General features: G+C 42.4%; 1 protein-coding gene across 2 annotated transcripts; it reads left to right on the forward strand.

The window, feature by feature from the left end:
- Positions 1-1,731: 1,731 nt before the first annotated feature.
- Positions 1,732-15,883, forward strand: PDCD6 (programmed cell death 6). 2 transcript variants are annotated; one of them, XM_068936328.1, is made up of 6 exons: positions 1,732-2,244; positions 5,382-5,443; positions 8,672-8,716; positions 9,834-9,986; positions 10,678-10,787; positions 15,341-15,883. In XM_068936328.1, exons 1-6 carry the CDS (start codon positions 2,159-2,161, stop codon positions 15,437-15,439), a joined length of 555 nt encoding a protein of 184 aa, XP_068792429.1. In that variant the 5' UTR covers positions 1,732-2,158; the 3' UTR covers positions 15,440-15,883. The 2 variants fall into 2 exon arrangements, with proteins under 2 accessions (XP_068792429.1, XP_068792428.1); XM_068936327.1 differs by having other exon boundaries at positions 1,737-2,244; positions 9,834-9,992.
- The last annotated feature ends 902 nt before the right edge of the window (positions 15,884-16,785 follow it).

The following is a 16,785-nucleotide window of genomic DNA, read 5'->3' on the forward strand; positions in this document are numbered from 1 at the left end:
TTGCTACCTACAGCAGTGTATTCTTTAAATCCTAATAGAATTACAACAGATCTCAATCATCTTCTCCCCCCCCCCCCGGTTGTTTAAAGCGTAGAGCAGCTTTGTGCTCTATGTGTGAATAGTGCTTGGATTTCATGTTTTTCTCAAAACTCAAGATACATTCTTATATCCCACAGTAATTTCAGATTAATGCTTAAAGTTAATTTCCAGTGTTATCGGTCTAATTATAGCATATGACTGGAAAACTGCTGAATTTAAATGTTTTCAAGGAAGGACATAATGAAGGCATTGCCTTTGAATACCTGAACACAGTTGTCAGACAAGTACAAGGAAGGCGCAAGCCTACTTTGCACTAACTGATGGTCTGGAGTTCACATTAACTTGTGCTTAGCCTGTAAACACACAGACCTTGTGCTATTTGACCCCTCTCACTGTCTCCTTCTTACCCCAAAAGAGATGCGAGGTCATCAGTTTGGATAGAGGGTAGAACAAAGATTGTTAGTTTTTTTTGCTTGTTGTTTGTTTTCTTCCATTGACTGTATGAATGTGTCCCAGAGGACCAGGATGGTTCAGTAGCCTGTCAGGTCTGGGTGCTGTGAATCCTAATACTGTACCTAGGAATTGCAGGTACTGGGAGGGGAATGGATTTTTGGATGGCCAGTCTGTGGCCTAGTGAGTTAAGAACTACTGAGGTAATATTGACTAATTTTGTTTGCATTTCAGTGTCAATCCCATGACTGTTGGGATGTACCTGAAATTCTTGTCCTGTGTGACTTTGATCTTCAGTATATCCAAGGGAATCAATTAACCTGTTCTTTTTTCCTCCATAAACTGTATGCTGCTTCTGCAGAAGTAACCCTGTACATCTTGAATGTTAGAATTGCACTATTTTTTCCCAAAGACAAACCAGTTTGCTTGGGTAGAGACCCCTTAGTTTCTTCTTGTCTAGAATAGAAAGATCAAAGGGACTGCTAATGCTCTCAGACACTTGGTCTCATGATGCATATTGTGTAAAGGAATGCTATTAAATTGTGAACGTAGACCCCCTGCATGCTGCCAGTGCCTGCTCAATGAAAGCTGAAGCAACGGGTGCCTTCTCTGTGCAACAGTTCCAACATGCTCTGCAGAGTACTGCTACCCTGACCTCCATTCATATCTTCATTAAGCGTTACGCTCTTGATAAAGGTTTCTGAAGGAGCAATGCTGCATTTGGCAAGGCTGCCCATCAGTATCTGCTTAATTAGTGTCTCTGAGGTCCCTCTGTCATAGGCTCTCAGCAGAGTACTCCATGGAATCACCTGTAATGTGAAAGTCCATTGAGACAGTCATTCAAAGGACAGAGTTCATTAACTTGTTCCATCTTACAGATCTGTTGTTCTCACCGATTTCTTACACACTTGAAACCATTCCAAAACAGGAATGCTGACATGTTTAATTAACATACAGCACCTTCAAAAAGCCAGACTCCTGGGGAACCTTGGAGCATGGCTCACTTCAGTCTCCCGCTCCTGGGGCATCCGCCGTTCAGGGGAGAGGCTGCAGGCAGCGGCTGTGCAGGGAGCAGGGCAGGAGGCGGGCAGGCGCTCCCCGCACAGAGATGGTTCTCCCGGGGAAGAGCAGGGAGCTTTTGTGCAGGCCTGGTCCAAACCCGTCAGAATTACTGAGAGTGACCCGTGTTCGGGACCATCTTCCGTATTTTCACCCCAAATAGCAGTGTCCCCGCCCCCAGGCGCTGTCACATGAGGGAACCACCCGCGAAGCGGGAGCCGTGCCCCGGCCCAGCGGGAAGGCCGGGGCTGGTCCCGCAGCTCCCAGAATTCACGGGCAGAGAGGCCCGCCCCGCTCGGCTGGGCTCGGCCCGCCCGGCCGCTACCGTCCGCGGTAGCCCCGCCCCTGCCCAGGCGCGGCGCGGGCGGAGCTCCCCGGGCGACCGCGGCGACAGCTGTCCCCTGGGAAAGGGAAGCGCCGCCACAGCTTCTCCTGGGACTCCCCCGGGCGCCGCCCTCTGCTTCCCGCCATGGCTCTGCGCCTGCCCCGCTCGTGACATCACGGACCGCACTGCGTAAGCGAGCGCGTCCCGGAACTGCAGGGAGGAGAGTCCGAGCTTCCCGTCCGCGGAGGGTTCCGCGGTGCCAGGGCGCTGTGGCGAGGTCGCGGCATGGCGGCTGGGTATCATTGTAGGCCCAGCGGCAGCGGCGGGGCTGGGCTGGCCGATCCGAGCTTCCTGTGGAACGTCTTCCAGAGGTGAGGCCGGGCGAAGCGACCTGCGCCCCTGCGCCGCACCCCTCTCGGCCGCCGCCCCTGCGCGTGCGGCGCGTACCCGTCGCCCCGCGCTGAGGTGGCCGCCGCGACCTCGTCTGCTGCGGGCAGCGCCGCCCGCGGGCGGTACGGTGCTGGCCGGCAGCTCCAGCCCTGCCTGTGCGGAGGGGAGCGGCGGGGCCGGCCCGAGTTTGTGGGCGCCGGCCCGGACGGCGAGGGGCGCAGGCCGGTGTGGCGGAGCGAGGGCAGCGCGGCCCGCAGGGGACGGGGCTGCGGCTCCTAAGGTGGCGCTGGGGGGCTGGGAAGTGCCCGGAACCTCCCGCGGGCAGCCGCGGGAAGCTGTAACTGCCCCGAGGTTTCCAGCGGGAGGAGCTGCAGTTCGGGTGCTTCGGGGCCTGTCGGGGCGCGTAAGCATCGCGGTTATGTCCCTGTAGCAGTAACCTGAGGGAATGTACCGAGACGCTCGAGAAAAGGTATAGCTCAATTTTAGAGTAAGGAAAGGTGACATAATAGATGCAAGAAGGTAACCTGAGAAACGTTGAAGTTATTTGTGAACTGAAAAACTAGAAAGGATTGTAACCTCTGGAGGGTAAATGTAAAAACATGAGAAGGCTCGTAAAAAGGAATGTGATGAATGCTTATAGCAAAAAGCTTAAAAACTGATGGTGAATCCAATATGTCATGAGCAGAAACTGCCAGAGAGTCAAGGAACGGTATTAAAAGAAGTACTGATGTTGAGACCATAGCAGTAGTGAAGGTAACTGGGTTCTTCACGTCCGTGTCCTGTGGGAGAAACTGGGGATGTTTCGACATTGCATGTGTTTTTGTGGGAGATGTGTTGGAGGATCTATCTTGACTAATGATTGCAAGAAGAGGTTAAGGAGTAGACAAAATGAACAATAATTTGCTAAAACTGGGTAGTATTTACTTAGTAATTCCTGAGTGACTCAGGAATGTGATGGCTTACCTGTCAATCCTTGCATAAAACCACTTTATCTGAGGGCTTGGAGGTGGCAAGCATGAATGCCGCTTCTTTTTTAAAGGATCCAGAGAGAAACAGAGGAGCAATCTGACTGTTGTACCAGGCAAACCAGTAAGAACTATTGTAAACAATGTAGCTAGTGGGAAGAGTTGCATGGCTTTTGTTGAAAAAATTCCTATTTGTCAAACTACTATATAATTCTTTGAATATATTGCATAAGGATTCGGTATAGATATGGATAGAACTAGTGCAGTTGACATCTGCATAGTTTCCCAAGAAGTTTTCAACAGTGTTGAGTATCACAGGCCTTTAAAGAAATATTATTAGCTGTAGAATAAAAGGGAGTGTCCTTTGATGGATAAATAGCTGACTAAAAATAAGAATATATGGTCATCTATCACACTGATGGATGAAGAACTTCTGGAATCTTCACGCAGCTTGTTCATATTCAACAATGAAGGTAAAATAAGTAAAATGGAGGTGAATGATAAGATGAAATTTCTTGGATACACTAAGTCCTCACTCTTACTATAAAAATTACTGTCAAGGCTTGCAGGAGCACCTTATAATATTGATTGACTGATTTTTAAGAAAGATGATGGTCATATAATAGTCAATGAAATCCAGAATAGATATGGGAAGTACTGGAGGAAGAACCACTTAACTTCACATAATTTTATGTATAAAATAAATGTTCTTTAACCTGACTGATGTTCAGGACCAATTTATAGGCCTAGGTAGATTATAACACATTTTCATGAACATGTCAGCTTAACACTCGATAGCAGCTCATAAAAGGTAAAATAAATGTTAGGAATTATTAGGAAAGAAATAAGAAATAAAAACAGGGGAATATCTTTTTGCTACCGTAAAACCTATGCAACGTGAGTATTATTTGCAGTTTAGATCTTTTCCCTGCCTCAGAAATCATGTGGTAGAAAGAGTTTAAAAAGCTTTGAACAAGGCAACAAAGAATAAGTAAAATAGCTTCTACAAAAGGACCAACTATGCATGACTCTGCTTTGGAATGGAAATAACTGAGGAGAAATAAAAAACGGTCAGTGGCATGGGGAATGTGGATTATTGATTCTACTCCAGGAAAAGAAGTAGGAAGCATCAAATTAAGCTGGTAGGGACAGAACTGATTAACTTAGCGTTCCTCATGCCTACCCCTAAGTGAGGTTTGCCATTTTATAGGACCTCTATCTTTTCTCTGCTTAAAAGTCATCCAAAACTAGCCCTAGTCACTAGGCTTTAATTTGTGTTTTCTATGACCTAAAAAGGTATTATGCCCTTCCTCTTCCCCTTAACTGCCTAAATGCGGCAATCTTCCGAAACTAAACGTGAGTTTGTAGGTTTGAGCCCCGCCCCACCCCTCCCAAGTGGAGGGTGGAGACAAACAGGTCTCGAGTGCCCACTCTAACCACTACAGGCCTTGTACACAGAGTGGAAGGAAGCCACCTATCACCTTCAGCTGTCCTCCTAAAGAAGGACCTTGCTTTATCTGTGTAGAAATGACTTAATTTCTTAATTTCAGGACAAAATCCCATCCTCCAAGACTATAGACTGTGAAGGATCAATGGAAGTTGGTACCTACTTACTGTTACTATATGTATGAACACAGAAGAGGGTTATTTCCGCATTTTGCACTGGTTACATTAGTGGCTTTCTCTACATTGCTAACATCTTACTGTGAGAAACTGGATGTCTAGTTTAGGGCTTTGCTTTGGAAGCCACACATCTAAGTATTGTGATATGAGGCATTTTGTGAATTTAACCTTTTCATTAGAGCATTGTGCGCTCTGCTCTTATTTTAAAAAAAAATTCTTTTTTGTGTGGATTATGCCCAGATTGTCTTATTGTCAGTGTGGATGCTTGTGTGGACCTCTTCACTCATAAATAAGTTTTGAAGAGTCATCTTTGTAGTTTGTGTTCTGTTCCAGTATGTCTCATCAGTCTTAATTATGTGTTTAATTTGCAGTAAAGTGAAATGGTTTACCAAATAAAATGCAATTGATGACTTTCATGGAAAAGTTTACTCTTATTTTTGCAAGTAGGAACTAGAATGTTTAGGTCTGTACAACTGTAGGTGGAACCTGTAAGTTTTAAATATGTGCCATTAACTCCTTTTTTTTGTCAGGGTTGATAAAGATAGGAGTGGAATAATATCTGATAACGAACTTCAGCAGGCATTATCTAATGGTAAGTCTGTAAATGAGCAGTGAGATAGTTAATTGTAAGCTTAGTGCTAAATTTTATGAGACTGATTACTTCATGTCAAAATTATTTGGGGGACAAAAAAGTTATTAACAGCTATTAACACCATTTAATCTACAGCAAAAGGCTGAAGGGGGGAGAAAAGTGGACAATCTTCCTTTTTTTGAGCCCATTGTTCTTGGTTTTTGGATTTGGAGGAAAGTTTTTTGGTTTTGATGCATGTAGTGCATTATTATTAACAAGCAGCATTCCTATTCTAAGCATTGATTTGCATTCTGGGGAGAGAAGGCATGCACATCACGCCTTTATTTTCTTCAGCTGTTTCCTTTAAAACATAAAGAATGATTTATAGACCTTGCTCATCACTACTGAACTTGTCAATGTTTTTTTAACCAGGATCAGTGTATAACCTTGAGAAGGATTATATGTTTACATCCAGCCTATGTTACTGCTTGTAAAACCCTTTGGTACGTTTTGGTAGAGGAAAAGAAGATTGATAAGAGTTACTGATGAGCAGTAGGTGGTTTTTGTTTTTTTGTTTTGTTTTTAATGAGGAATAACTAGGTGGGGAGGGGTTATTGGTGGTTTTTTTTCTATTTTTAAGAAGTAGGAAGATGCAGTCCAGATCTAGTATTAAAACTTGGTAGTAGCGTTTCAATTCTCTATCATCCTATAATTACATTTGAAAGGTAACTAGGGTGTGCTCAAGTAACTCATAGAAGCAAACAAAAACAGAAGAATCTTTCCAGTAGGCTTTTTTTCTTCTTCTTTCTCCTGGTGACTTGGACTGTTTGGAGTTGTACTTTGGCCTTTTTTTTTCCTGAGAAATCTGAGAAACTGGACTTTGAAGCTGCTTGCACATCTTGAGTTCATGTCAAGTTCCACTTCTCCAAATGTTTAATTCTCTCATCCTTTCTGCTCATTGTGACTGAGAAAGGCTTAAACTGATATTGTGAGCTGCAGTGCAAACACACTGAAAGCCTCAATTTTTTGTCAGTAATCACCTGGCTTGTAATAAATTCAGATGGATCTATTTGTTAAAAATGTGTTTTTTAAAACTAAAGTAGCCTTATGAGAATGTTTATGTTCAATAGGTTAAAAGCAATGCATCAGTTACCACACTTGATTCCTGAATGAAATACTTTGTTCTGAATAATAACTTCAGCAAAGTTGAAGTTAATACAGTCAGTTTTCATTTGAGATGCCAGTGCTGCTGGTAACAGCCTCATCTGATAATCTTCATTGCTTATTACACAAATGCATTAAATTCTGTCCAAACTTTTATTTCCTTATTTACAGATTAGCAGTTTAAATGGTTGGCAGTTATGACAAATCTGCACCAAATTAATTTGCTATTAGGCAAAATGTTTACAGAACTACTAATTAACTTGATTTTCCAGTTTTCCTTTATTCCAAAAGATTCTGTATCTTATACACCAAAGTCATTAACAACGCATTATATTCTTTTCAAAATATGTAGTCTAGTAAATGGTTGTGCATAGCTGTTGTGCAATCTTACATGGGCTAAAAGAATATTAATGCATTTATTTCTAAAACCTTAAAAAAGAATGCATGACTGTCATTACAAACTAAAGTTAGATTTTAGTGTTTTTGACATCCAGCTTTTCAAAATGCCAAATTTATGTAAATAACAATATACTTATCTGGAGACTGGGACTGATCACCACTTTGTACAGTTGTTGGCACAATAAAATCCTATGCTTCCTTGTTTTTCTGCCCTGCCATATAAAATTAATAGTAAGAGTCAGGGGAGGCAGAGGGAGCAGTCCTTTAAGTTTATTAGAACAAACTGAAACTGGTGCAGTTCTTCGGCACTGGAGTTGGTCTGCTTTATGGAATCTGTATTAATCTGTATTATGGAATCTATATTGAAAACGTCAATAGGAAATTAATTATCTTTCAAACTCTATTCTTTCTTTTTCCTCTATTCTGTTGAGAGTTACATGCTGACACCCTGTTAATAATTCCATTATTTCTGATCCTTATCAGGAGACATACAACTCTAAGGTATTGTTATTCTCTGTCTAAAATAATGATGTTTCTCATGCATTTTCAGAGCTACTTTTATTCTTCTTTCTTTGCTAACTCAGACCTTATATTTCTCTTTATGTGCAAATAGTCGTATAGCCTGTCTACAGTACAGGTTTTTCCCCTTTTTGCAGTGTAGATTTACACTGATACAGTTTCCTGTTATAGGAGAAATTCAGCGTTGGTATAAGCACAACTTAACCACTGCCTCTTGATTCACCAAAGCAGCCATATTTTTGCAAAGCCTGCTTCATACCAGTGCATTAGGTGTTTGTGATCAGCAACTGCATCATTGCAAACATCTCTACAGTACCCGTGGTCTTATTAGCTGTTTCATGTTCCCTGTGTTTAACCTCAGTGAACTTAATACAAAGCTTTGGAACCTTTTGGAACTTTCACAGACTCTGGTGAAGTAGCGGTGAGATTCTACATGAGAAGCAGAATGTCTTAATTTACTGCTTAACATTTCTTAGTACTATGGAATTCTTCCAAGCTGGTGGAAACTAGTCCAACACGAGTAGCTGCTTTCAAAATTCAAGAACAGGTATTCAGAGAAGTATAAAGCTCTTCCTCAGATGACTACTGCTCAGGTGCTTTTAAGTACCAATATTTCTTCCTGGTCTGAAAATAATAATTTGAACTAACGCTTCATTGATTTAGCAGCAGAGGTGGGATTTATACTAAACAACTAGAAATGGCATTGGGTAATTTTTGCCATGTTAGGAACTCTTTTTTCCAGTTCTGTCAGAAATTAAATGCCCTGGAGTAATCCACCTGCAAAATAATAAATAAGCAGATGTCCTTACTGAAGAATAGATAAAAGACCTTGTTTGATTTATACCTAAAACTCGTCTGCTACAATCAGTGGAAGAACTGGGGCTGTTTTGTGGGGGTTTTGTTTGTTTGTTTTTTAAGTGCAGCCTGAAGAAATTATTTTGGTTTCGATGTAAAGCCTGTATACCGTTGGTCAGAAGTCATCCCGGAAGAGTGAATAGCTTAGTTACTTCAAAGCAGCCTTGTTTTAATCATATGCTAGCTCCATGTCATCTAGCTCTGAATTCACTTATATGAGTTCTGATCTTTTTCTTCGTTTTCATTGTTGTTCGGTTGAAATTTTTAAGTGTTACTTAGTATTGAGGAACTAATTAGTTCTTTCTTTTTCAGGCACATGGACTCCTTTTAATCCAGCAACAGTCCGGTCAATTCTTGGTGAGTGTAATTGTGTTGTATGAAATGTTTAGGATATTGTTATTTTATGATTTGTTCAGGTGGTTGAGAACTCCACCTATTGTTGCATTGCTCTTGACAAATAGTTATGTATTGAATTGTATAATAAATGCCTGTTTCAGGGCCTTTTGAAAGAATTTAGTTGGTCATAGTATTAATAAGCTGATCTTTCGTTATAAGACAGTACTTTTCCTTTCTGCAGACAGCCTAAGAGTAATAAAATAAAATATTGGTCGTTTTGAAAAACAGAAATGTATTCCTTTTGTGTATAAATATATGCATTTGTCAAAGTAACCCGAGCAAATATTACAAGACAACTGAATAGATAACAAACGCAATAAGAGTATAGGGAATTGTTGGCTTTAAATATTTAAAGCTAACATTACACAGCTTGCCTTAACTAATTTTTCATACTGTATTTTAATCCTGTGTTATTCTCCCAAAAGACAAAAGAGAGGCTTTACTATGCTTGAAATTTTTTTAATGCACCTTACAATACATTCCACTGATGTGGAAGGTGACAGTGGTAGAACAGAAAGGAGAAAAATTCAAGCACAATCTTCTCTATCATACTGCTTATAAATCTAAGAAATAGGTTTTTTGTTATGTTTTGAATAATATTCAGCAGGAATCAGAATTCTGTTGCCATGCACGTGCCATTTGTATAAAAAAGACACGGCTTGACAAGTATCAATAAATCAAATGCAAAGTAGCATTTCAGCACCTTCAGCAGTCAGGGGGTGTTGTAGACTTCTTCATTTCATGAGTCCTTAGAAAAGAGCAACACTCTCGTTTTGTCACTGGATGATCAGTCAAGCCCTTGATATTTTTGCTTTCACATTGGAAATTAAAATCCAGGAAGAATAAATGTTATTCTGTGATTCATCCTCTTTTAACTTGCTTTATCCTTTCCCCTTAACTGGACTTTGGTGTTTGCTTTTGATTAGCAGAACTTTCCAAAAAGTCACTTGTATCTCAGCAACTTCTCATCTTTCTTCAGAACTTTCCAAAGTGCTCTCACTTCCCTTAAAAAAAAAAAAAAAAAAAAAAACCTCTTCAGTAAAACTTATTTAATATGTATTTCTTTTCTTTGTTTCAGGCATGTTTGACAGAGAAAACAAAGGTGGTGTGAACTTCAATGAATTCACAGGAGTCTGGAAGTATATCTCAGACTGGCAGAATGTCTTTCGAACGTATGATAGAGACAATTCTGGAATGATTGACAAAAATGAGCTAAAGCAAGCACTAACAGGTTTTGGTAATTCATTTGTAATTACAGCTTTTTGATAGGTTTATGTGCTCAAAAGAGCGTACTGTTAGGGCTGTACTACTCTGGCAAATGTAACTAAAAAGCAAAATGAGATGGGTGAAAGGTAGTTTTCCTTTTTAGGTTTAAGGTGCCTTTTAAAGGTACCATGCTGCAAGCACTCCCCCCCCTCCCCCTGCCCCTTAATGGAAAAAATGAAACTAGATATGTCAATACACAAGCATGGAATATTTTCTGTTAGGCATTTTGAGAGCATTACCAATATTTCAGTTAAAATATTTTAACTTAGGAAGGGACTTGAAACAGCTTTTCTAATTTTAAAATGAGGCCAGCTGTCTACACTGCAGTAGCATTCTGATGGCAATTCTTAATACAATTTACTTCATTTATAAAAACCTGAGGCACAGCCCTAAACAGTTTTCTCACCAACTAGTCAGTATAATCAGTAATTGTTTGCTGTGACTTTGTATATAATCATTATTGAGCATGATTTTATTGAATGCATTTTAGTTGAATGCTGTTGTTATGCAGTAGATATACTCATCAAAAAAGGAACACTTGTCTCTTAAAACTGCTTATTTTTTCTTTTGTTATACCTGTCCTTTAAATAACCTTATTCTTTGTACAGAATGACTGTAGTTGAGTAAAGGCTTTTAAAGCATTTCTTTCTTACAAGGTTATCGACTGTCTGACCAGTTCTATGATGTCCTTATTCGGAAATTTGACAGACAAGGAAGAGGACAAGTTGCTTTTGATGACTTTATTCAGTGCTGTGTTGTCTTACAAGTAAGAAAGAAAATGTATTTTAACTTTCAATTAGAAAGGAAAACCCTTTCTGTTCCTTAAACATCTCACTTCGACCATAGTATTGGATCTGAAACTTGCTTATAAATATCCATTTAAATACAGAATCACAGAATAGCCAAGGTTGGAAGGGACCTCTGGAGGTCATCTAGTCCAACCCCCCTGCTCAAGCAGGGTCCTCTAGAGCACACCGCACAGGATTGCGTCCAGGCGAGTTTTGAATATCTCCAGCGAAGGAGACTCCACAACCTCTCTGGGCAACCTCTTCCAGGGCTCCGTCACCCTCCCAGGAAAGAAGTTTTTCCTCATGTTCAGATGGAACCTCCTGTGTTTCAGTTTGTGCCCATTGCCTCTTGTCCTGTCACTTGCCATCAGAGAGAAGAGACTGGCCTCATCCTCTTGACACCCCCCCTTCAGATACTTATACACGTTGATGAGATCCCCCCTCTCAGTCTTCTCTTCTCCAGGCTGAACAGGCCCAGCTCTCTCTCAGCCTTTCTTCATAGGAGAGATGCTCCAGTCCCCTCATCATCTTCAGAGCCCTCCGCTGGACTCTCTCCAGGAGCTCCATGTCTCTCTTGAACTGGGGAGCCCAGAACTGGACACAGCACTCCAGATGTGGCCCCCCCAGGGCTGAGGAGAGGGGCAGGATCACCTCCCTCCACCTGCTGGCAACGCTCTGCCTAATGCACCCCAGCATACCATTGGCCCTCCTGGCCACAAGGGCACACTGCTGCCTCATGCTTAACTTGTTGTCCACCAGCACTCCCAGGTCCTTCTCGGCAGAGCTGCTTTCCAGCGCGTCAACCCCCAACCTGTACTGGTGCATGGGGTTCTTCCTCCTGAGGTGCAGGACCCGGCACTTGCCTTTGTTGAACTTCAGGAGGTTCCTCTCCGCCCAGCTCTCCAGCCTGTCCTGGTCCCTCTGAATGGCAGCACAGCCTTGTGGTGTGTCGGCCACTCCCCCCAGTTTTGGATCATCAGCACACTTGCTGAGGGTGCACTCTGAGCCTTCCTCCAGGTCATTGAGGAATGCATTGAACAAGACTGGAGCCAGGACTGACCCCTGGGCAACACTGCTAGCCACAGGCCTCCAGCTAGACCCTGTGCCATTCACCACAACCCTCTGAGCTCGGCCATCTAGCCAGTTCTCAATCCACCTCACTGTCCACTCACCTAACCCACCCTTCCTGCGCTTACCTAGGAGGATGTGATGGCAGACAGTGTCCAAAGCCTTGCTGAAGTCGGGGTGGACAACATGCACTGCTCTGCCCTCATCTACCCAGCCAGTCATCCCATCACAGAAGGCGATCAGATTGGTCAAGCATGATTTCCCTTTGGTCAATCCACGCTGACTCCTCCTGATCACCTGCTTGTCCTCCAGATGCTTAGTGAGGACCTCCAGGAGGAGCTGTTGCATCACCTTTGCAGGGCTGGAGGGGAGGCTGACAGGCCTGTAGTTTCCTGGCTCCTCCTTCTCGCCCTTTTGGAGGACTGGGGTGACATTGGCTTTCTTGCAGTCCTCAGGCACCTCTCCTGATCTCCAGGACCTTTCCAAGGTGATGGAGAGTGGCCTAGCGATACCATCCGCCAGCTCCCTCAGCACTCGTGGGTGCATCCCATCGGGGCCCGTGGATTTATGGATGTCAAGTTTGCCTAAATGACCTCTAACCCAATCCTCCTCCACCAAGGGAGAGTCTTCCTTTCTCCAGACTCTCTCTCTTGTCTCCAGGGTCTGGAATTCCTGAGGACTGGCCTTAGCAGTGAAGACTAAAGCAAAGGCGGCATTCAATAACTCTGCCTTCTCTGTATCCTTCGTCACCAGGGCACCCGCCCCATTTAGCAGCAGACCCACGTTTTCCCTAGTCTTCCTTTTGCTACTGATGTATTTGAAGAGCCCCTTCTTGTTGTCCTTGACATCCCTTGCCAGATTTAATTCCAGCTGGGCCTTAGCCTTCCTCGTCACTTCCCTGAACGCTCTGACAACGTCCCTGTATTCCTCCCAAGTGGCCTGTCCCCTTTTCCACGTTCTGTACGCTTCCTTCTTCTGCTGGAGTTTTGTCAGGAGTTCCTTGCTCAGCCATGCAGGTCTCACGCCCGCTTTGCTGGACTTCTTACTCATATTGATGCACCCGTCTTGAGCCTGGAGGAGGTGATACTTGAATATTAACCAGCTTTCTTGGACCCCCCTTCCTTCAAGGGCCCTACCGCATGGGGTTCCTCCAAGTAGGTCCCTCAAGAGGCCAACTTTTGCTCTCCTGAAGTCCGGGGCTGCAGTCCTACTTATTGCCCTGCTTCCTCTTCACAGGCCCCTGAACTCCACCATCTCATGGTCACTGCAGCCAAGGCTGCCCCTGACCTTCACCTCTCCAACTAGACCTTCTTTGTTTGTTAGTACAAGGTCCAGCAGCACGTCTCTCCTTGTTGGCATCTCCACCACCTGGGTCAAGAAATTATCCTCAGTGCGCTGCAGGAACCTCCTGGATTGTTTGTGCCTAGCTGTGTTGTTCCTCCAGCAGATGTCAGCGTGGTTGAAGTCCCCCATGAGAGCCAGGGCCTGTGATTGTGAGGCTACTTCCAGCTATCTGTAGAAGGCCTCATGGACTACTTCCTCCTGATCAGGTGGCCTCTAGTAAACCCCCACAACAGTGTCACCCAGGTTAGCCTGCCCTTTAATCCTTACCCATGGTCTCTCATCTTGCTCTTCATCCACCCCGAGGCAGAGCTCCATACATTCCAGTTGCTCTCTCACATAAAGGGCAACTCCACCCCCTCGCCTTCCTGGCCTGTCTTGCCTAAAAAGCACCTATCCATCCAGGACAGCTTTCCAGTCATGTGAACTATCCCACCATGTCTCTGTAACCGCAGTGAGATCAAGGCCCTGCGACTGCACACAGATCTCTAATTCTTCCTGCTTATTCCCCATGCTGCATGCATTGGTGTACAGGCATTTCAGAGAGCCAGTCAGGCATGCAAGCTTCCCAGGAGAGGTGCAAGAGGATCCTCCATAGTCATGTCTCATGTGCTCTTCCCCAGCTGCATGAACCTAGTGGAGGCATCCATACTCGAGGGGCATTTTACTGACTAAAGACAGGAGACGAGGTGTTAGAAATATCTTGCGTTATTTGTCTTCACTTGTTATCCATTTGCATCACTTAGGTAAATTTGGTTTAAAAAAAAAAAATTAACAAGTTAAAAATTGTATGGGGGGAAAAAAATAACATAAAATAATCTCAGTGCTATTAATAGCTTACTACTATTTCCGTTAGTTTAATAAACACTTTTCCTCCAAATCTTGGGTGTGTTAGAATTGGAAGTGTAATGTCCCCTGCTATGCTTTTCCGCATAATCAGAAATGAAGTTCTCTTAATCTGGGTTGTGAGTTTTTGTACATGTTTGTGTTTAAGGCCAGACTAACTAAAAAAGAATTTGACCTTGCAGATAGATTAGTCAGTCTTAATTGCTGTTCCTGCAAGGGCAGTGGCGTCATAAAAGACACTTTAAAAAAAAAAACAAAAAAACTTTCTGTAACAGAAATGTATATATGAATAGTTACATTTGGGGAAAAACTACAGTTTTTTTATAGCTATGTTTTACTGCTTAAAAAAATCCGTCACTAAATGATTTCTCACTTCAGTGCTCAAGGTTTCCCTAAACTGCTTTGACTGTTCTGAAATGCATATAATAAGACTTCGGGAGAAGGTGGGAAACTGTAGCCGTGGACAAATTAAATTTTAGTAGGAGAGGGAGGATTTCTTTTCTTTCTTAGAGTGGCCAGCGTTCCACTAGTATCTTAAAATGCTTTCTGACATGTAACAGGAAGAGAACAGTGCTGGAGTACTATCCCCTTATTTGCAAACAGATGTTTTGTTCCTTTCCTTTTTAGCTTTGTGCTTATAGTTGTTCTTACGTTCATTTGTAGTAGGTGTTAACTGTAGTTTGTTATAAATTTAAACTGTAATAATGAGCTCTTTAGAAGAGAATGTAATTCAGCTGGTGCTTGTGAAACCATACTGGTACTTATTCTGGTCCTTATTCTGAATTGCCTATCATCTCTAAATGCTCATCTGTAATTAGGAGATTTAGGCAGAGAGCTGAGATCCTAATGAAACACTGTGGCTTATCTGGGTAGAGGTTGATAATTTGCTTTCTCATTGGATTCTGTCTCTAGATGTATTACTCTCAAATGTCTCATGAAGCTTTACACCTTTCCCCTTCCCCCTTTTTAAAGCCAGTCACAAGAAGCTGGCTGGCTGGCTGGCTGAACTAAGAGGTGCTTAGATAGGCTTAGATGTTGTATCACACAATGATTTTTTTGTTTTTGGGTTTTTTTTTTTTAATCACATCTGCTGCACAGCTGCAACATGAGTCACAGCAGAGAAGTACAGGAGAACATAGCATGCATGAGAATATAAACTGACGACAGGTGGAATGATGAGAAAGTGTTCATAAAGCTATAGAAACCCAGGTGGCAAGTGGAATATGTAGTGGTCTAAACTTTCCCTGTGTACAGATTTTTTTTTTTTCCTTTTCAGAGGCTGACTGATGTATTCAGACGTTATGATACTGATCAAGATGGCTGGATTCAAGTGTCTTATGAGCAATATCTTTCCATGGTCTTCAGCATTGTATGACAGTGACAGCTAGGAATTGCACACTGGCATTATTACAAACTGGAGTTGCCAAATCATCATGTACTGAATAAGATTACTGATATATCAGAATGGATATAACTTCTCATTCTTAAGTTTTTTTTATGTTGGTCATCACCTTTCACGATCTCTGTACTGTCTGTTGGCTTTTACTTTGTATTGCTCTGCCACCTGACCATAGCATGCTTACTGCAGTACAGAAAGCACAGAACCTAGATTTAACTCACCTTAACTTTCTTCCGCATATCTTGCATGGGGAAAAATGACTTTTTAGAAATGCCAAATTAAAACAGTGCTTGTTAGGTTTGTAAGAAATTTGAAAGTCAGAACTTGCACAACATGTTTTGCATGTGCCTTACTTTTATAAAAGTTTAATGTATTAATTTTTAATACATAGTGTAAAACTAAGTAAAAATATTAGACCAACCTTTTCTAGTCTACTTTTTTGCACAGATTTTTTTTAAGGGGGTAGTGTTTGCATTTCTGTAGTTTGTTTTCCTGTGGCTTAGAGCAAAGTTAGAGCTTGAACCTTAAGCAGCACCAGGGCCTTAGTATACATACAACCTACGGTACAGCCAGTGAAGTTTGGAGACGGGGGAAAAAAAAGGGTTGTTTAAAAGATTTTCCTTACATAAGTATATTAGGGAATGGGATAAACTAGTATTATTACATAGTAGGCCAGGGTGGTTCTTAGCTGAATACACTGCTGGCCAAGTTAATGGTTCTGTCCAAGCTTCTCTTAATGTTGTCTGCTACCGGATACAATGGCAGTAGATGAAGTTCATTCCTTTGCACCTCAGGATGGTAAAACTACATTTTCTTGTAGTTTCTTTGCTGTCTTGTGCAAGCTCTTTTGCCTTCTTTTTCCCACTCATGCTCCTCAGCAAACATACTTCCCTGGGTAGAGCACTGATGGCATAAATGTGTCTGTGCTATCTTAGCTGGACAGGTGACAGGGCAAACGTTTTTTTAAACTGACTCTGGTAATACTAAGTTGCTAAAATGCTTCCCTTTCTGAGAAGCTATGCCAGGTAAAATTTGACGTATTTTGCCATGATCAAGATGGTAAAATTTCTGCCAGTGACTGTGAGAAACACAAGCCTAAACACATACACGATCTTTGTGCCAAACTGCTCCTAAATCAATACTTTTTCACATGTCACTGTAACAAAAATAGTGATGACACTGAAATATAAACACTGTTACCCTACTTAACTGAGACCTTTTCGCCTCCTAGCCTGTACTTTAACTGAATGTATACAAAAGGATCAGGTAACTCTGCAGAAGGTCCCAAAGCAAAGTAGCAAATTGGTAACAAAAACCCAAAT

The sequence above is a fragment of the Struthio camelus genome, chromosome 2, assembly GCF_040807025.1.
Source record: "Struthio camelus isolate bStrCam1 chromosome 2, bStrCam1.hap1, whole genome shotgun sequence".
Taxonomy (NCBI): Eukaryota; Metazoa; Chordata; class Aves; order Struthioniformes; family Struthionidae; genus Struthio; species Struthio camelus.

What these genes read in the sequence shown, in the direction of transcription:
- PDCD6 (XM_068936327.1), top strand. Translation starts at nt 2,159, where the DNA reads ATGGCGGCTGGGTATCATTGTAGGCCCAGCGGCAGCGGCGGGGCTGGG. An exon ending in AACAGTCCGGTCAATTCTTG is followed by an intron (nt 8,717 to 9,833) that starts GTGAGTGTAATT and finishes TCTTTGTTTCAG; the next exon opens with GCATGTTTGACAGAGAAAAC. An exon ending in AGTGCTGTGTTGTCTTACAA is followed by an intron (nt 10,788 to 15,340) that starts GTAAGAAAGAAA and finishes TTTCCTTTTCAG; the next exon opens with AGGCTGACTGATGTATTCAG.